We start from the raw sequence: 22,255 nt of genomic DNA on the forward strand, positions 1-22,255 counted from the left end.
TAGAAACTTGACAAGAACCTTCATCACCCATATCAATATTCACGTTTTTTTGCTTTCTTAGAACTGAGTGGTTGATACGAGATGTCTCCACTCAATGGCTTTAGTCTACAACCAATAACACTGCATAGTAGGCCTGACCGATTTATTGCATGTAATGCATTTCTCATTTACTGCAAGCATTAAAATAGACAAGAAAAATTATAGAAGTATCCAATTCTATCACTCTCTAGGACTTTTCAATGAATGGCTGTCTATGTGTAAATTAGACTAGGTAACCCATACTTTGACAATTGGTAAACGATTGTTCTTCATCAGTTTATTGGAAAATTGGATTTTCTCCTGAGTCCTCCCCTCAGCATTCCTCAATCTACGAATCATCACTCGCAATGCCGTAACAGGTCCATGTCCATCATCGGTAACAACAGTCTAACTACTAGGGGTACTTCAAATTTTCTCTTATCTATTCGAGCTTATCTGCTACTTGGTGGATGGATAGACGACCCACCATCATAATCGCAATGAGTTTCGTTTTCGCAAATTCATTTATTCTCTCTGTATAATTCATCGCACTGATCCGCATAATCAACAGTAAGGAAATCTTTTTTTTTATATCATTTTAAGGTGCAGTTCTTGAAACCAACCAAACGGAAGCAAACTACATCGATCAATTTTGATATTGATAAATAATACTACGAGTTCAACACCTTACCACAAATAACACCTAGCTTAGGATCTAAAACGGTTTGAGGACGGTTCTGGTCGCGCCCGGCCGAGTCTCGTACGACCGATCTTCCACGAACGATACACCATCAACGCACACGCACCGTACCACCAGAGACTAGAGTGGAAGAGCCCACGGCGGACGCTTAGCTCACCGCGACCTGCTACCGTCCTCCTCCTGCGCCGAGTTGCCATCGACCGCCTTGGACGACGACGATGACGAGGACGGGCCAGCCCGTCCCTAGGAAACCTTCGCCTTCCGGTGCAGCAGTTCCTGCTTTTTGTGCTCGTGGATGAAATCTTCGACGGTGATGTTTAGCCGGAAAATGTGATGCATCACAAAGTCTGCCTCGAGGTACTTCTTCGGCGGTGACCGAAGCACTTCGAGCGTCTCGCACAGGCCGTTGGCCTGCTTGCGCACCTTGTGCGAGTTGAGGCTGGCGCCCAGGATGACCAGGGCGACCTTGAACAGGATCTTGATGCCCTCGCACAGGAAGCAATCCCACACCCGGAGCAGGGTGTCCCAAGGCAGGGTTCTGGTCATCGCGCACAGGAACCAATCGGTCATGTAGAGCAACGGGTCCACTTTGTGCTTCTGGAGATGCCGGTACACCGAGGGGGAGGTTTTCTTAAGTAGACCGTTCAGCATACCGGCGTCCCGCTGGAGCATTTCGAGACCCGGTGTGAAGTAGTCCTTGAGATACCTGCGGACGAATGGATAATTTTATTCGTTACTATGTACTTAAGTATTATAGAGTTTTTCAAGTGGGCGGCAAGCTTGAGTGTTGCGTTCAAACGAAAGACTTCAAATGCATTATTCAAAGTGGGATTGTTATTGTATGTGTTCGGTGGTTTAGTTAGCGGATTCAACACTGTTTCAAAATTAGAAGACACCCTATTGTTGCCGGGGGAACTACAGGGGATAGACAAAATGATCGGGATAGGCAAAATTTCCAGCTGTCATTTTTCGAAAAGTACATCAAATATTCTCAAATTTCCACTGTAAGTTGATGAACTAGTTGTGTATCAGTGGTCAAAATTTGGAAAAGATCAGGCTGTTCTGCACGAAGTTATAAAGATACATACCGTCGTGCGGGGCTTCTTTTGAAATGCGGGGCTACTTTGGACACTTTTGAATATGGATTTTTTTGAATTCAAAATATGGTTCAAATCTGTTTGATGTCTTAGGGACTATTATGAAACAATAGTTTTCCCTTCATTTGGTTGAAATTATTTTTCAAACATACCGTTTATTGCTTGTCAGTACGCGAAAAAAACATCGAATAAACCAATGAAATATACATAACGTATCAGAACATTTGGCCTGTACGCATTGTTTCTACAGTTCATGAATTTCAAAGGGTTGATCAATTCATTCAAAATGTATCAACGTAGCATATGCAATCGATTATTTGTATCGCTATACGTTATAAATGATCATTTCACCCAAATAAAGGATTGATGGTCCCTTTTTTCAGGCTATCTATATAGCAATATCACGCTGCTCATAATACCAAAGGTAGCACAGAACCATCTTAAAACGCATATTTTTATTGAAATTATGTATGATATAGTATACTACAGTATTGGTACAACGTAGTTTTCTAAATAACCCTGGAATTTGAAATGCAGTTTTGTTATAGATAAAAATGTCCAAAGTAGCCCCCATCCGGTTCTATATGAGATGTGTCCGATTGGTGTATGAACAACTTTTTTGTTTATTAATGGATTTAGCTCAAATTTTGCATACATCTTACATACATATTCACAATTATTGTGTATAAAAATTGCGGAAATTCATTCACTAGTCTGGGAGTTATAATGTCATAAAGTTGAAAAACTATGAAAAAGTGTATAAAGAAGCCCCGCACGACGGTACTAGGAAAAGGTATAATTATCCGCTAGTCAATTTTGAGATGTTCCGGATTCTATGAACCGAAAGTCATATTGAAGTCATTTGAAATTCTGTGATGATTTTCGAGGTTTCCGGAGAATTATATGCTGAAGTATTGGTTTAATTTTGGAACGAAATAATATGAATTCGCCATGATTATCAGACCCTCAGGGATATACCAGAATATTTCAATTTATTATTCCATCTGCAATTCCGGAAAATGAAACAATATTCAGGAGAAATAATTTAATTTATTCAAGATTTTTTCCCATGGAGATGAACCAGCCACGGGCTGACAATCTTATCAATAAAGTTAATAATAAAGAAATGTTTCTAGAGAACTTTCAGAACAGTAAAAGTTTGAATTTGTCAGTGTACAATCTAAGCGTTTTGGTCATTTCCACTGGAAATGCCGCAAAATCAATCTGCTTGATCGGGTAACATGGAAGGTGGTGATATACTCTAAACATATTGTAATGGATTGAATTTAAAAGTATTGTCTACTATTTTCGATGAGGTAAAATGAGCATGTAGTTAAAAGCTATTTAAAAACATATAATTTTCATACGTGTTTTTATGGCATAAAATGAGCAAACCGTTTTAACAGTGTAGCTTAATAATTAACAAAGAAAAAAAACTGATTTTTTCACTAAAACGATCTTTTGTGTTGATAATTTTGATAACCGGAATAGTGGAGCATACTAGCTTTCATTATTATGAGAAAATAATTCACATGTAATGTGTGTCATCGTGTTGCAAGTTACACCGCTGTTGCAAGTAACCCCGTTTGACGGTACAATATTTAAAACATAGGAACTTAGATTATTAATTGTTAAAATAGTGTAAAAAGAACCTTTTTTAATGAAAATCATATCTTGTTAATATGCATAAAATTTGCTTTCTTTTTCAAATCCTTCAATAATTCTGCCACAAACTTTTCCATGTTTCCAAACATTTTTCTAGAAGCTCATTTTAAGATTTTTTGAATTCTTAGGGTAAAGTCCTTAAAAATTACTTCAAGGTTTGCTTAAGAAAATACCGAAAAGGTGTTTTCGGCAATTCATCCTCTTCTAAGTTTGGAATCCATTTTCCAGCAACTCCAGGACTTAATCCCAAAGCAATTTCTAACAGTATTTCTTCCAAAAGTTCATTTGGAGATTACCACTGGGATTCTTGTGAAAGTTTTTTTTTTCTGATATATCTGATGTACCTATAGATAATTTTATTATTTTAGGTAAGGCATAGTACACACATTACGTAACGCTAAAATAGGCCATTTCAGACCACCTCCCCCCTATGTAACGCTTTTTGTAAGAAATCCCAAAAAAAATGTATGGATCGTAACGCTACGCTGGACTCCCCCTCCCCCTATAGCGTTACGTAATTTGTGTACGATGTCTAATGTTTTGGCACTCCCCCAGAAGTTTTTTTTTATATCACTCAGTGGATTTCTTCAGGAATTATTTCAAGAATGTTCCTGGGATTATATCTCGTAGGATTTCGCACAGTTATTTCTTACAGATACAGTTACGAATTTCTTTTAGAGGATTCGTCAAGGAGTTTGTTTTGTGATTGCTTCACGCAGTGGCGTAGCCAGAAATTCACTCTGGGAGGAGTTTTCGACGATCAGTGATACCTTTTTTTATTTGACAGTCACAGCAATTTACAATGAGGCCATAAAAATACATTCAAGTAGAGTTCTAGTTAAAAAAGCGGTGCTGCCGAAAAAAATGTTTATTAGAAAGCGTATCAAACTGGAAATTTGTCCCTAAAATTGGGCACAAGGGAGGAGGTGCTAGCCCTAATCCGGGGGATGGGGTGGGCTACACTACTGGCTTTACGTAATCGCATGAGATTTCCCAAGTAACCATGTGCATTAATAAGGACTGTATCGGAAATTAACTATAAACGTTCACAATTGCCTAAAAAATAATCTGTTCGAAATAAACAAAACTTCATTTTTGGAGATACTATATAAATCTCTAAAATAAAGAATGACAGTTCTGATTTTCAAAGAATAATCATTTAACTTGGACTTTTATCTCAAAGATTGCACACATGTTTTTAAAATTTTGGACACCTCCTAAAAATTTAGAATTGTTAAAGCTGAGGGAAAATATTCAATTTTTTCTCTTATTTTTGCGCAAATATATTCTTTTCCAGAATGCTCATGATATAGGAAAATTATTTTTATCAAGAAAAATTTCCTCCGCAGTTTAGGGCAATTCTTAAAAATGAAAAAGGCCATTTTTCGAGGAACTCTTTTTTTATACGTCTTCAAAGAACGATTACGCAAATAAAAAAATACATAAAGTTGAAAATTTGCATTTTTTTCGATTGGGTATGTATTTAAATCTTTTGAGGAGGTAGTTTTACCAGAGAACGGAATTTTATAACCTCTAAAGATATTTAAAACAGAGCGTCAAAGTTCGACCAAAAAGTAGGTGTTTTTTAGGATAGACCATATTCTTAATGTTGGAGGTTTATCTATTTAAAATAAGAATTTTAAAAGTCGGTTGTAAGTGATATTTACATAACTGCTAGTAGAAATAATTATTTTCCAGATTTTTCCCTGTACAAATTTGTTTCGCAACAAATATTTGAAACGTTAAAAAAATTTAAAAAATTGCAGTTTGTACAAATTGTTATTTTGTGTGGTATACTCATAGAACCATATTTTCAATATTACTAAACATTTTCCAAATTTCTTCAAGCTGTTCTAGACTTAACTATATTGTGAAGATTTCATAGAAGAACCGAAGTGAAAAGACCAACCGTGCGTCGAGATAGAGCATTTTGATTGTTTATAGTTAATTTCCGATACAGTCCTTATTAATTGACCTTAATTCAGCACTGGGTTTGCGTTTTAGTTTCACTACATCATTATGAATGCAAATAAACTGGCAACCAGTATTTGCAATACGTAGAAACCCATTATTTTCTTTATTATCATGAAGCTGTATGCAGATAAGCAATTATTTAGCGCTTTATCTGCATTATATGTGCATACAGGGCACTTTTTCGTGCTATCCAATATTTTGACACACTAATCATGTGCTTAACATTCACATATAGGGGTGAAGTACCTAGCCGTGTTTACTAAAGCCTGTATCCGCAATAATCGGGACACAGAAGCACGGCTGTAGCTCTGTAATGAATCATTAAAATTGGTCAAATAATTTACTGAGAACTCTTTGGTGTATGTTTATTGTTTGTGCAAAATTTCATAAAATCGATGCATTACTTTTAACTGTGGCTGAAAAAAAAACAGACGTGGTTTTGAGCATTTTGTACAATCATGACCAATTTTCATTCGCATAATAGATGGTTCTTTTACACTACAGTTCACAGTTCTGTTATGAAAGTTTTGAAACTTTGTTAGCAGTTATGATACTTTTAGAGACACTTGCTTGCAAAATTTCATCAACTTTAATCAATTGGTTTGAAAGCCACCGGTGTTGATAGGGGTGAGTGTTGGTGAAAATTTTTCGTGTTTCTCATACGCGATGTTTGCCTATTCATAACTTTTGAATTTCTCTGCCAATTTTCTTGAAATTTTCACAGAAGGTAGTTGAATATGTGTATATTATGCCTGTAAAATTGGATGATTATTGGTATAGTACTTTCAATAGTACAATCGAAACACACAAGGGTACTGACTGATCGCTGTCTGAGGGGCTAAAATCACGTTCAGTCCCAATATATGTGTTGTCTATAAAATTGTTGATAGTGCATCGATTTTTATGAAATTTTGCCTATGCAACAAATGTAGATTGAGAGGTTTGTGTTCAATGTTTCAGTCATTTTCTTTGCCAAATTCAAAAGTTACAGCGCTGACAAGCAAAACTATGGGCTGTACAAAATTCAATGGCGCACATTCTATTCTTTCATTGCTACAACAAAAAGTACTTCACCGATTCATATGATTTTTTTTTATGTGAAGTGAACACATCTTAAGATGTTATTAGGCAAAATTTGAGCAATTTTAATGCATCTATTGCAGAGTTACAGCTGTATTTCTGTGTCCCGATTATTGCGGATACAGGCTTTACAACCACATATTCCGTGGCAGGATGAAATGAAAATTAAAAGTTGGTCTCTTTTCTTTGCAATACTGTTTACCATCTGTGGCCGAAGGGTTCGGATCAGGACTTCAACACACTGCACAATGGGTCCAGAGCCGTGTTTACGAAGACAAAAATGTTTGTGTCTAAACCATAAGTTTTAGATACATGGTGTCTTTGGGAAATTTTCTTCTTATTTTTCGGCCTTTTTTCTCATTATTGTGAAATTAGGGTGGTCCCTCTAGTTTCGCTGATCCAAACACTTGCTTTTTAATAGTTTTATGTACGGTCACAAAATGTTCTACAAAGTTGTAAAAGAACTTATTTGGAGCAAGTATGCCGAAGAAACCATTATTCTATCTCTTATGGTTCCTAACTTATATTTTTTTTAAATATTCATGTTAGGGTGATCCATGAATTTCAGTTTTCCTGAAATAACTTTTAATTCGTTCGTTTCTCGTAAATAATTTGTTCCGACCACTTTTAGAACTATCCACGACGCATCTTTTTTCCAAAGAGCTCAAAGTTCTAACTCGCGTAGTTAAAAAGATATTGGCATTTTTCTTCAAAAAATCACTTTTTTTTCAAAGTTACAACGGCTTTTCCATGAAAAAAATCGTATTTTAAAAATTCAATAAAAAGCTTTAAACAAAAAAGGTACCTACAGTTTTTTCACCATAAATATAACAGAGTACGATCTTTCCAATGCAACCGGGAGAATGAAAATCCATTTGCTCCTTTTTGAGATATGACTTTTTGAAGAAAAATGATTTTTTGAAGAAAAATGCCAATATATTTTTAATTACGCGAGTTAGAACTTTGAGCTCTAAGGAAAAAATATGCGTCGTTGATAGTTCTAAAAGTGGTCGGAACAAAGTATTTACGAGAAACGAACGAATTAAAAGTTCTTTTACAACTTTGTAGAACATTTTGTGAACGTACATAAAACTATTAAAAAGCAGATGTTTGGATCAGCGAAACTAGAGGGACCACCCTAATTTCACAATAATGAGAAAACAGGTCGAAAAATAAGAAGAAACTTTCCCAAAAACACCATGTATCTAAAGCTTAAGGTTTAGGCACAAACATTCTTGTCTTCGTAAACACGGCTCTGGACCCACTGTGCACTGGGTGTCGCTAGTTCGAGACGCATGAGGAAATTTTCATCAACATAAATCAACAATAGGATAGAAGACTCCTCACAATCTGTACGAGTAAAGATATAAAACATAACAATAACACAGCGTAACAATAATTATCTTTTGGTCTGTCTCAAGAGCAAGCTTATGCTCTGACAGATTTTTGGGCCGCAATATCGGAATCCGGGCTCAGATTTGTTCCAGCACGTCACAATTTTGAGCTATACCTCAATTTATGTTAGGCACGCTATTTCCTATACAAGTCACCTTCCAAAAGTTGCAAGCAAGTTTACATACCAACATAAAATGCTTAAATCTATCAAATTTGATTTGGTAAAACGAAATATTTTGCATGAGTCGTTAATTTAGATGTTAATTGACCAATTAACCTTTTGATTGCTTAAAAAAATATTTCCAAGATTTCCACTGCTTTTTACAGAACTGAACTAAAAAATCTAGAAAAAAAGTTATTAAGTAAATTAATCCTTGATGTCATCGACCAAAAGTTTGGGGTCACCCCTCATTATGATGTATCGGCCAAAAGTTTGGGGTCACTTTCGTAAAACATGGAAAAGTGATTTGGTGATATTTTCGTCATCTATAGCTCAATTTTTATTATGTTTGGCTCATCTCAAAGATAAATTACTAAATTTACGTTTGATGTCTTCAACTTAAGGTATTTAAGGATTTTTGTATTTAAAATGTTATGTAAAGTTAGCACATTTTACCACGCTTCAAAAAATGAGGCCAATTTACGTTAAATTTTAGTATGTAAATTTCAACAAATATGTGTGGTTCAATGTCTATGCAATAAGTATCATTCATTTTGTTTCAAATAAGCGAAGAAGAATTAAAATTGAATGAAAGATGACAAAGATATCAACAAATCACTTTTCCATGTTTTACGATGGTGACCCCAAACTTTTGGCCGATGTCATCAAGGATTAATTTACTTAATAACTTTTTTTCTAGATTTTTTAGCTAAGTTCTGTAAAAAGCAGTTGAAAGCTAATAGAAAATGGGTCACATTACATTGCCGTAAGTTTATATTCATTTTTTAGAAAATTTGGCAACTTTGGGTTAAGTTTACATACAAAATTTTTTGAAAAAGTTTCTTTTAAATCATGTTCAAAGTTTCTTTGACTTATTATCTTTTGAATGAAACCTAGATTTTTGAAATCGGACGCAAATTGGCGGAAATATGGGCCTAAAAAAATGACATGTTTTTGAGGGGGTGACCCCAAACTTTTAAACGGGAGTGTAGGAAAGGGTTCGCGTCTGTGCTGATTTGACAGTAGCGTTCGCTCGCGTCGCTGGTCGACCGTTAAATTAGGGGGGGGGGGGGGGGGGGGGCACTTTTGAAACACCACTGTTACGTCGGTTCGTCGGTGATACCGTACCAAACGCTCCTGTAGTTTTTTGGTTTTAGGCCTGTCCACCTTGTAAAAATGTTCTCTGATTCTCAAGTCCACCCCCATATTTTGATTGGCATCCTAAAAGAAGTGACTGATCGAAATTTCAGCCAAATCCTTTGAAATTAAGAGGTGCATCAAATCAATTTTGTGTTTTTCGACTGTTTTTGAACTTCAAAAAATCATAACTACACTTAAACTTGTCAAAATTTATTTTTTTCGGCAGAAATTGAAAGCTATACTTGTTTGCTACAACTTCTCCGAACAACGTGCGCCAATAAAATTGAAGGAAACATATGTAATTATCACAACTGTAATCAGAAAAACCTTAAAAAGTGGATTTTTTAATAGATTTCGTTCTGGAACACCCTAATATACGTAATAAGTTGGATTTTTCAAAACGGCATCATATTCTCCAATGTTTTTTGGTTATTTGCTTCTTTGACACCAATGCTGTAGGAGTTGAGCAAAAAATATTAAAATTTGGGAAAGCCAAATGTGGCCTAAAAACTAGCTTTTCGGAGGCATCACGCAGTGTATTTCTGAGAGGCATTTACGAACAAGCTTTTGTAGAAAGAATTAATAAAATTCTTGGAGTATCTCATGAAAAAGATTTTGCGGAAATCCTTTAAGAAACTTTTACAATAATACTCTAAAATGGAATTCCTGAAAAATCCTAAAAATTCCCGTGAAAAACTTGAAAATTTTAAAAATGATCTTCTGTGAAAATTTTTGTGAAATGCCAGAAAAAGTAAAAATAACCATGATGGAACTTTTAAGAAATTAATCATCTGTTCCAGCACGTCGTTCCTTATTGTCGTAGTCCTATAGAGCTTTCCCAGAAAAAAAAAAACGCAATATAAATACACTAAACCTCAAACTTTTAATTTCAATCTAACCTATATTTTTTTGTCACCTAAAATCGATTTCTGTTTTTGTTTTTGTTTTTGTTTTTTTTATTTATGAACATTCCTGTACCAGGTCCACAGGTTGGACATCGTCCTGTAGATGGGCAACATCGAGCCCGAAATCGGTCACGAAAGGGTGAATGTTTTATTACATTTTACGTTTGTAAAAACGATAAGTGTCCGTGTCGCGCCACGTCTTGTGTGTGTTATTACGTTAGCACGAAACCTAAAAAAATGAATGTAACTATTCCAGACAAGAATCAGTTATTTAACAGTTTGATATTGTTTAAAAAGTAATGATATGTGGCTGAACTCGCTTATTTAATAGGAAATTGCCTACCCTCAGGCGTTAAGTATTGATTTCAAAAGTTAATTTAGCTTTTTAACACCCGCATTCACAAGTTTTAAGAGTTTTGACGCGTTGTTCTTGTTCAGAACGTCAAACTTAAGTGGAAAAGGCAATTTTGAACTTTAACTGATGTTTAATTGTATGTTGATCAATTTCACCCCAAAGTTTTTTTTTTAATTTCTTTTTATTCGTGAATTTTAACTTAGGGTTATTCTTCACACGTCGAAGAAGTCACCCCAATGTGGTATTTTCATTTTTTTCGGGTTTGAAGTTGTTTAACTTTATGTTAAAATTTGTGGAACCAAAATTGTGTCACATAGTTTAATAGAGGTCCACCCAGTACTGGTTTTTCAGAAATTCTTTTGACAATATTGAAATTGGTACTAACGCTTCAAGCAAAAGTTGTTTTAAAGTGGTCAATTTGACCCCGGTTTACGGTATCACGTTTCTCACAGACTTTACTGCAAATTACCTAATGATTGATTTTTTTCCCGAGAATTTCCTTCAGACTTTGGTCCAAGGATTTATCCAAACTTGTTTCATAGATTCTTTAATGGGTTCTTTAGAAAATCTGTTGATGATTCTCCTGAAGAATTCTACTGAAGGTTTATTGAATATTTGTCTTAAGATTCATCTTAACAGTGTCCAATGATTCCTTTGGACATTTTTCCTCGAATTTCCCCAGAAATCCCTCATAAAATCATCCATAAATTTCTCCGAAAAAATCTTCAGATATGTCTTCGCGTTTCAGATATTTTCCGGGATTGCATAGGCAATTTCTCTTCCAGACTCTTGCGAGGATTTTTCAAGAATTTCGTGCTAAGATTCTTTTAAAAGTTTCTGCGAGGATTCCTCCAAGGCTGCCACCAGAAATTACTCCCAGGATTCTTCTCAGGATCTCTCCAATAATTCCTGCGAAAATTCATCCAGAAGTTCTTCTATAAATTTCTCCAAAAGTTACTATGAAGATTCGTTCAGGGATTTTTCAGAAAAATTCCTCTCAAATTGTTTTCAAGAATTTCTCCGAGGGTCTGGTGCTTTCAAAAATTCTCCCAAGCTTCTCCCATTTTTCCAATTATTTATTTTCCCGAAAATTCCTTTAAAGATTTTTGCAGAGTTTAACTTTAAATTCTTATCAAAATCAACATTCACACACACGTAACCTTCAATCAAACCTGAGTAAAGCAACCAGTGCATGCAGACAGAACTCTGGTTGTGATGTAATTCACAGCTAAATGATAACATCAACAATCACGATAAAGTTAGCTTTTTTTCTCTTTCTCGAAATTAACGCTTCTGTTTCTGTTTTGACGAGCTCCACATAGTCGAAACGACTTACCGTCTACCCTCGTTGGTTTGACCGCATGTAATCTGAACACTTTTTAGTTTGACCCCCTCTAATCTGCACATCGTTCAAACTAAAAATGGTTCAAACGTCATTCTGCTAATGGAACGGTGCGAAACGGAACGCAGAACCAAAACAAAACACCAAATCAGGTTGCCAGTAGTGTGTTTTTCGATGCTAACAGAGTTGCTAGACGTTCAAATTAAAAATGAACCCCGTTGGTTTGCATGAGGTGTCGTTCAAACCAACGGGGGTAGACGGTATATGGTATTTGATTCGCATGTACACGATAGGAAAATATCGTTAAATTTTCATTGTTTTTTTTTGTTGTTAAAATTTAAAATAGGCTCAGTGTACCAGTTATGGCTATAGTACCTCGATTACGCCATAGTCGATTTTTAACCTTTAATGATGCAAATCAACAAGAAAAAAAATTGTGACCAACAGATCACGTTCACAAAAGATGATTGCAATCATTTAAACTTCACAATTTGCTCAAATTACGATAGAAATAAATCATTTTCCTTATTTTTTCGGCTTCCTTGCACCCTATTTCGCCATAGTGTACCAGTTATGGCTAATCCCATAAGGAATGGATGTAAATAGTGCGAAGTGGAACCCAAATTAACAAATGTGTCCATAACTGGTACAGGGTTCCTATCATTGGCACACGCCAACGAAATACTTGAAGTAGTTTTGGACCCGTTTCTATATTTTTCCTGTAAAGTATGAAAACTAATCAACCATTTGACATACCGATGACACTCGACGGTCTTCTTCTTATTTTTGTAGAAACAGTTCTTCTTAGGTAGTGCGATAACTGGTACAGGCACCCTATATGAATGCATGAATCAATTAATAAAAACGTTTGAAAAATAAATTTCAGTGTTTTTTTTATTATTTATCAAATGTGATGGGTTGGACCGTTGGAGTTCAAATGCATTCCTATTAGTAGGTGTGTCAGTTTACCAAAATTCACTAAAACTAAGCTCTTAGGGCCGATTTCTTCACTCTGGCTTAAGCGTTAAGCCAGGTTTAACTATATGGGTAAGCCTGGCTTACCGGTTGAGCCGAGGTGAAGAAATCGCCGGTTAGATAGCAAATTGCTAGTCTGATAATGACTAAAACATGCTAAAAATTATTTAAATTTTAGATAAAAATGGAAATCCTATACGGAAAGTCATTTTTTTTAATATAACGTCTCAAGTTCGGCAACTTTTTCCTTCCGTGTACCATAACACCATTTAATTAGCCGTTGGTTCCAGACACGCAGAGCTTGGCGCTCCAGTTTGTTATTCAGTTCGTGCTGTTTTGATGCGCAGAAAAGCAAAATAATAAAAAAAATCCATCGACCGGCACCGAGTCGTGCCACAGAGCATAAACAACACCAACCAGTAGGTATGCTATAGCTTCAGCTTCTCTATTAACGATTCGACAACTGACGCCCTACTGTACTGCTGAAAGTATCGTGTTGCAAATGCTGGAAATGGTGCACTCGTTTAGCGTTAATCATTGCGATCTTCGTAGGTACCGACCGATGCGATGTTGTAACTAGGTAGGGTGTCTGTACCAGTTATCGCACCACCTAAGAAAAACTATTTCTACAAACATAAGAAGAAGACCGACGAATGTAAACAATAAGTCAAATGATTGATTAGTTTTCATACTTTACAGGAAAAATATAAAACCGGAGCCAAAACTACTTTTAGTATTTATTACGGCGTGTGCCAATGATAGGAACCCTGTACCAGTTATGGATACATTTGTTAATTTGGGTTCCACTTCGCACTATTTACATGCATTCCTTATGGGATTTGCCATAACTGGTACACTATGGCGAAATAGGGTGCAAGGAGGCCGAAAAGTCAAGGAAAATGATTTATTTCTATCATAACATGAGCAAATTGTGAAGTTTGAATGATTGTAATCATCTTTTGTGAACGTGATCTGTTGTTCACGTATTTTTCCTAGTTGATTTGCATCTTTAAAGGTTGAAAATCAACTATGGCGAATTTGAGGTACTATAACCATAACTGGTACACTGAGCCTATACTGTGTGTAGTCGTCGTCGCTTGAGTTGCATGATTTCCGATCTGATCTAGGTCTCAGTCTATTGGGAAGATGATTAGCAATTTTACGCGATGTGTGTTACAAATGGGAGTCTTTAGTCAGTAGTTAATCGTTTTTTTAGTGAGCTTAATTATGTGGTTGAGCTTACTAAGGTTATTATCAAATATACTATATTAACAATATAGGTCACTCTTCAGATTTTTTGGCGACTCCTTTTTAGTGAATGTGTCGCAAGCGGCAGAAGAGGTACTACTACACACTAAATGCATGCGCCATCCAAATGACGTTTATTCTGTCAAGCTGTCATTGCATGGTGGGGATGCCCATTTATTCTTAAATAATCGATTAAACAATGATCGACTTTTTTCAACTACTCAAATAAGAAGAAAAATAGCTCTTCTTTAACATTTTCTGGCGTGTTTATCAGAATCTGAACATCCTCTTACTATTCTGTTCACATTTCCACAGGTATTTTTAGAGCTCTCTCCACCAAATTTACAATAAACCAGCTGTCCCCGGCAAACTTTGTCTTGCATACTGTGTTTTTGATCATGAATTTGTGGAGAAATCGGGATCAGAATCAAATTGAAAATGGACGAAAACGACAGTTCTCGTCATTTTCTATCAATTACAAGCTAATTTCATGAACAAATTCAAGAATTTACGCATGTGAAACAGGTAGATTTGAGGTTAAGGAATCGCCACTGAATAAACGTAATAAATGGGCGCTGCCTTTATAGCTTAAAGTGACCAACATAGGAGCCCCTACCTAATTGATCCCACACCCCAACTTTAACTTACCAAAGCCAAATACTTGAAGTACGATTTGACATGAACCGAAGCACATTGAAAAATGAAATGAAAACGCGAATGAATTAATCACAGATTCACTTTCTTGACTTTTTCCGTTTTTATAATCGTGTATAAAGTCTTATAAAATCTAGCTTGACCCAAGGCTTGAGCTCAACATAAAATTTCTGTGTTCGATCTCACGAAAAGTTTTGATGATAAAACCCAAAATTCTTCAAGGCCATGAAGTCTACGAGTGACTTCCAAATTATATACGTTTCTTTACAAAGATACGTCCAGAAACGACGAGAAAACGCTTTGTCAACGAAAACATGTTCACTTTTTTAATTTCAACCTAAAATGGATTATTGAATTAATCACGTTTTTATATGCAGTTCAATAAAAAACTGAAAAAGAAGTTCAAAGTTGTCAGGGTTTTCTCGTATACTTCTCTGGCAGATATTTTATTCTTATTTTTCTCAAACTTACACACTTTGAATGCAGGCATCGTCGTGAAAGATATGTAATCCATTTAACGCGTTATCGAGCTCTCGAGTCTGAAAACCTCATATCCGATCCAAATTACGACATACAAATACCATTTCTCATGTTTAGTACCTTCCATAGCCCATAGGGTCTAGCTTCAATGATCGATTTTCTGAACTTCCAAGAAATATGATCAATGGTTGAATGATCTCTCGGGCAAATCCTGGTGTAGTATGACTAGGAAAAGTACAGCATTTTGAGCAACAATAGGGTATTTAAACCCTGACAAAAGTACGACCATAGACTAATTTCAAGACCTCGATGTACCAAAGAAAACGATCAAGTTTTCGGTGACCAGTCCGGTACCCAATAAATATTCATAACCGTATATTTTTTTCCGTGTAAATTGCCTTTTGTGTAAATTTTATTTAGCGTGTTACACTGATCTGACAGCTCTGACAGTAAGGGACTAAACATAAATTACGTAAAGTGAGTACCGAGGATTGTTCACAATCTGCGAACTTGACTGCGGAAAAAATTGCGACCATGACGCCGCTGGTACGACTCCATCAAGGCGCAGCATAGGTAAAGTTAACTTTTTTTACTTTTTAACGAGTTTTGCTTCATAGAAATACAAACGAGCCATTTCTGCACAGAAAAGTAAATTCTCTTCCAGATGCGTCTAGAACAAATTTTACGATAAAATTGAGCAGCTTCAATCCAAGAACGATGATACTAAAGTCAAAGGAAAATAGCAACCACCAGAGCAAAACATAAGTAAATTTTGAGGATGGAAAATTAAAATTTTGATTGTCAACGATTTCGGTGTCGTTACAATGTCTCAGGTTACAATGAGAAAGCATTCAAATTTTTCTATAGATGTATTCCTAGATGTCATCTAATGAAATATTTTTTTTATTTGCATATATTGTAAATTGATTATTTATTAATCGATTAAACTTCGACACCCCTAACGTCTTTTTCAAGAAATTTCGCGTTGCACGGTAAACTAAAATTGATCAAAATACAATTATTGACTTTTTCTGATACGAGGTGGTGTTGAAATCATTCGCTAACGGTGTCTCCATGTCGTTGTATGTAAAAACGTGAAGTGACCTATATTGTTAATATAGTATATTTGTTATTATTGTAATTCAAGATAAAAGAATTTGCAAGAATTCGTCTGTTGGAGCTGTGCTCTAGGTTAGGCAATTCGCCTTATCAGTACTTGGTTCTCTCGTGTGTCTTTGCCAAGCATTTGTCTATGGGGTTTTTGGTAGCTGTATACTGGTGTCTAGACCATGCTTTCTTGTGCTTTCTATTAGCTTTGCTTTAGCTTTGAAATTGCTCTAAAAGCAAACAATGAAAAACATAAGTCGGAATCGGAAACACCCCTGCTGTCTTTCTAATAACAACTGAAAGTGTTCAGAATTTGAAACTGATACTATAGACAAACAGACGTAATACTGGCAAACTTCCATCAACCATTTTGAATCTTCTAGGTTGTGACCTTCACAACCAGGTTCGCGCGCATCGTTTTGTCGCGTTTGTCATTTCACACTAGCGCCGTCTTTTGGTGTTGTTGCATAACGCAGTAATGTTTCGTGTTCACCAGGTGGTGATAGTGTGAACTGAGCGATGGATTTTTAAGGAAATTGTTCTAGATATTACGACAGTTTGTCTGTGCTGATACTAAATTCCGACCAATAGTATGATACATCAATTGATGTCATCAACTGTCAGAAGCACCTACATTAGGGAACGTCCATAAATTACGTCACGCAAAAATTGCCCATTTTCAACCACCCCCCCCTCCCCCCTATGACACTCTTTTGGTATAAGACATCTGAATTTTTTGTATGGGTCGTCACACTTTGCTGAACCCCCCTTCCCCTAAAAGCGTGACGTAATTTATGGATGTTCCCTTATCTACTACCTATTAGTCAATTAGTCAGTAATAACCTACGAAGTGGATAGTTATCTTTTCCACTCGTTCGGTAAATCACCTAGTAGGAGTATGGTATGACGAAAATTTTTTCCGACCATTTCTTCCGTTTCGCACATATTTTTAGCCCGGAAATATAGTGATTAATCGTTATCGCCAAGACGGCGCGGCGACGCACGGCGGCATTAATCTGTGAAAATCATTCGCTATCAAACGCACCCAAAATTTAAGCTGCAAGCCGCACCATGACTGCTATTACTACGGGTTAAAGGCAAAATCATTAATCAAAGCACGGGAGGGTACTCACTTATCGCAGATAGTAACAAAGCACCAGAAGGCTTGCTCGCTCGGCAAATGCATTAGTAGAAAGGCAGCGATCGGCGCTTGGGCCTGGCAGTAACCTACTTTGGGATTGTGTATCGAGTACGCCTTCAGCACGTTGAACAGCTCCTTCTGGCCGGGTTTCTCCTCGTCGATGAACATCTCGTGATGGGGGAACTGCCGGTGCTGGTCCTTTTTGATTTCGTCGATGATCTGCGGATTGCCCGGCTGGCGGAGCAGCTCGTGGTATAGATTGGGGTACTTCTGGTGCAGCTGGTAGGCCCCGGTCAGGTAGAACCACGCCCGGGGGCGTACCGCCTGCGGGATACCCTTCCGGCAGCGTTCTCGGAGCTGTGGAGGAAAATGGACATGTTTAATTATTTGAATAACTCATGAAAGGCTTTTTCTTTTTAGCTTTTCTTGACGTCCCAACTGGGACAACGCTTGATTCTCAGCTATGAGTAACTCTACAGGTATTAACTGATTGCTTTCTCTGCCAATGACTATATATTAGACTGGGTCAACAAAGTCGATTTTTCTGATTTGGTTTTGTTGGGCTTCTGTATAAAAATGTGAAGGAACTCTTAGAGAAATCACTAAAAGAACTCCTAAAATCTTCATTCGGCATACAGAATCAATTCCTTCCACAAAATATCCCCAAAAGAATTTCATGAGGCTTGCTAGAAGAAATTGAAAATTTGAAACAATTGAAACAATTCCTGGAGGAATCTTGTAGGGACTCCTACAGATATTACTGATTAGGGTGTAATACCTGAATGAATTCTAGCAGGAATACCTGGTTGAAATTCTAGATGAATTCCTGAAGGAACTTCTAACGGAATCTCTGAAGAAACTCCTGTAGAAATTCCTGAAGAAACTCCTAGCCTAATCTCTGCAAGACCTCCTGTCGGAATACCTGAGAGATATTCTGAAGGAATCCCAGTTATCACTCCTAGAGGCATCCCTGAATCCTCCTCGATGAATGTTTAAATGAACTTTTGAAGAGATGAAGAGAACTTCTGTACTGAACTTCTGATTGGCACTTTAGAAAAAAATCTTTGCAGAAATTCTTGTCAGAATCCCTAAAGAAACTTCTACAGAGATGTGAATGATGAATGATAGATGCTTTGCTGGGAGCGAGGCTAGCTAAGGCGGTGAAGGAGTATCATACGCTCTCGATCGTTCGCCGTGTAATGTGGACAGATTCAAAAATCACTTTGGCATGAGTCCAATCGCAACATCGTTGCTACCGATCGTTCGTGGCGTTCCGCATGGGAGAGATTCTAAATAAGACGGAGCTGATTGGAGATACGTTCCCACGTAACATTAATCCGACTGACGACGCTACCAAGTGGGGTAAAGGTCCCAGCGCAGACGTAGCATCTCGTTGGTTCCATGGAGCTGCATTTCTTAAGTTGGAAACAGAATGGCCGAAGCAAAGATCGACACAAAGACGGATGGCGGCCCTGCATGGTGCAAAACCTCGACGAAGAGGTCTACCAGATCATCATATTTTCCAAGTGGGAGCGTTTGTAAAGAGCTGTAGCATGCGTCATCCATCGCTTTATCGTCAACTGCTATCGCAGAAGCAAGAAGCAAGACATGATCACGACTATGGATCGCCAACCCGGAGTCAGCGGGTTCGATTCAAGGGCGTAGCCAGCTTTTTAGTCAGCAAATTTGTACCTACTAGCTTTTATAACTAAACGCAATACGATGAAATTGAATATAATAACATTATATTCTGAAAGCATTATTAAACCCTTCAGCAGTCACGCTGTTGTATTAAGCACAATACGTTAAAAAAAGCTCGCATGATCTACATAAATCAACGTGGTGCTGGTAGCGGTAAGTACATTCCTGAAAATATTATTGAAGGATTTCTGAAATTTCCGAAGGAACTCCTGAACGAATTTTTGAAGAGAACCTGAGAGGTATTTCTACTGAAATCATTTGAGAAATTCCTAGAGCAATCCCTGGAAGAATGCCTGGAGGAAGCCCTATAGAATCCCTAGAGGAATTCCCAGAGGAATCCCTGGAAGAATTTCTGAAAGTCTACCTGAAGGAATTCCTGTATAGATGGGAGGAATACCTTGAGAAATATCTGAAAAGATCTCATTAAGGACAAACGTCTTGAAATCCCGCTTCAATAGATCATCAGAACTTGAGACGCACAAATCTCAAGAACCAAGCTTCAAACAACAGTGCATTTTATTATTCTGTTCTTGCTCACTTGTAATAAGCTTAAAATAAAGAAGCTCAGGTGCGCTGAATTTGTTTACGAAGAGATTTGTGCTTTCGAAATCGTGAGTAGATACCAAAGTCGGCCACTGTGGCGGCCATTTTGGGATTCTAACAAGTCTGCCCTTAAAAAAACCTAGAAGAAATCCTAGATAAATTTCTGGAGAATTCTTTGAAGAAAGTTCTGGAGATTTTCCGGGAGGAATTCTGGGAGGAATCCCTAGAAAAATTTCAGAAGAAATCTCTTGAGGAATTCCTAGAGGAAATCTTGGAGAAATTTCAGAAGAAATCCTTGAAGGAATGCTTGAGAAATCTTCGAAGGAATTGCTGGAGGATTTCCTGAAGCAATTCCTGAGAAAATCTTTAGAGAGAATCTTGGAGGAATGCCTGGAGAAACTTCTGAACAAATTCCTGGCGTAATTCCTAAAAAGACCCAGCAGGAGTTCCCGGAGAAATCTCTTCGATGAATTCTTGGAACTTTCCTGGAAGAATTCCCGGAGAAATTTCCAGAGGAGTTCTGGGAGAAATTGCTGGAGAAATTTCTGAAAAAAACTTCCTTGAGAAATTCTAGGAGGAATTCCTGGAAGAAATTTCTGGATGAATCTCTGGGAATATCCCTGGAGAAATTTGTGAAGAACCTGGAGGAATCCCTGAAACAATTCCTGAGCGAATCTCCGGAGGAATTTCTGGAGGAATCCCTGATAAATTCCTGAAAGTATTCCTAGAGGATTTCCTGAAGAAATTCCTGGAGTAATTGCTAACATAGTTTCTAGAAGATGTCCAGGAGCAATTCTTGGAGAAATTCCTAGACGAATTCCTGAAAAAAATCCTGGGGTATTTCCTGGAAGAATTGCTGGAGATGTTCCTGGAGAAATTCCTGGATAAAATCCTGGAGGAATGCCTGGAAAAATTCCTAGAGATATTCCTGTGGGAATTGCTGTAGGAATCTCTAGAGGAATTCTTGAAAGAATTATTGGATGAATTTCTAGAGGAATCTGCAGAGGAATTCTGAGAGATTTCTATTTCTGTTTCTGTTTTTTTTTTCTATTTCTGAAAAACATCCCCTCGAAATTTCTGGAGGAATTTCTAGCGGAATTCCAAGAGGAATTCCGGAAGAAATCCTTGAAGGAATTCCTGAAAAAAATAATCCTGAGGGAATCCTTAAAAAAGTTGTGTAGAAATTCCTGGATAAAATCCTGGAGGAAAGCTTAGGGGAATTCCTTGAGGTATTCCTATGGGAACTGCTGGAGGAAGCCATGATCAAATTCCTGGAGGAATCTCACGAGGAATTCTTGAAAGAATTACTGGATGCATTTTAGAGAAATCTCTAGAGGAATTCTATTATTTTTCTATTTCTGAAAAAATCCCTTGAAAAAATCCTGGAGGAATTTCTAGCGAAATTTCTGTAGGAATTTCTGGAAAAAATCCTCGAAGGAATTTATGAAGGAAACTCTGGGGTAATCCTTGAAGAAATTTGTGAAGAAATCTCTGGAGGAATACTGGAGGAATCCCTGAAAAATTCCTGAATGTATTCCTGGAGATTTTCCTGGACGAATTTCTGAAGAAATCCCTAGAGGATTTGCTGGAAGAATCCTTAGAGGAACTTCTGAAGAATTCCCTGGAGGAATCTTCGAAGGATTTCCTTGAGGTTTCCCTGGAGAAATTTGAGGAGAAATCCCTGGAGGAATCCCTGAAACAATTCATGAAGGAATCTCAGGAGAAATCCCTGGAGAAATGCCTGAAGGGATTCCTGAAAAATTCCTGAGGGTATTCCTGGAGAATTTCTGAAAAAATTCCTTGAAGATTCAGGAAAAAATCCTGAAGAAATTGCTGACATAATTTCTGAAGGATGTTCTCGAGCAATGCTTGGATCAATTCCTAGAGAAATTTCTGGAGGAATTCCTGAAGAAATTCGTGGGGTTATTCCTGGAGAATTTCCTAGAGGAGTTCCTGGAGAAATTCCTGGATGAAATCCTGGAGGAATTTCTGGAGGTTTTCCTTTGGGAATTGCTGGAGAAATCCTTGATGGAATTCCTGGAGAAATCTTTGGAGGAGTTCTTGTAACAATTACTGAACAATTCAAATTGTTTTTTTTTCAGAAATTTATAATTTCTGAAAAAATCCCCTGAGAAATTCCTAGAGGAATTTCTAGAGAAATTTATGGAGGAATTCCTGGAGAAATCCTCGAAGGAATTTCTGTAGGAATCCTTTGGTAAATTCTTGGAGAATTTCGTGGAGAAATTCTTTGGAAATCCCTGAACAAGTTCCTGGAGGGATTTTTAACAGAATTCCTAGGGGAATCCCTACAGCAATTCCCGGAGGAAAATCTGGAAGAATTCTTGGAGGAATTCCTGAAAAAATTCTTAAACGTATTCCAAGAGAAAATCTTGGAAGAACTTTTTAAGGATTTCCTGGAAAAGGAATTCCTAGATGAAGTCCTGGAGGAATGCCTGCATGAATTTTTGGAGGTATTCCAGGAAGAATTCCTGAAGCAATCCCAGAACAAACTCCTGGATGAGTCCCTGAAGCAATTTCTGGAGGAATATCTGGTGGAATCGCTGAAAAAAATCTG

The 22,255-nt window shown here is 37.0% G+C and overlaps 1 protein-coding gene across 1 annotated transcript in view; it reads right to left on the reverse strand.

Annotated features, from left to right (window-relative positions):
* Nucleotides 1-651: 651 nt before the first annotated feature.
* LOC109422647 (TBC1 domain family member whacked) overlaps nt 652-22,255 on the reverse strand; it is a 45,224-nt gene continuing 23,620 nt past the window's right edge. The window contains exons 3-4 of the mRNA XM_062859316.1: nt 17,429-17,793; nt 652-1,424 (exon numbers count right to left, since the gene is read on the reverse strand). Coding sequence (XP_062715300.1) covers nt 962-1,424; nt 17,429-17,793 — 828 coding nt within the window. The 3' untranslated portion in view covers nt 652-961. The remainder of the gene's footprint in view (nt 1,425-17,428; nt 17,794-22,255) is intronic.

Source organism: Aedes albopictus, chromosome 3 (assembly GCF_035046485.1).
Source record: "Aedes albopictus strain Foshan chromosome 3, AalbF5, whole genome shotgun sequence".
In the NCBI taxonomy this organism is placed as follows: Eukaryota; Metazoa; Arthropoda; class Insecta; order Diptera; family Culicidae; genus Aedes; species Aedes albopictus.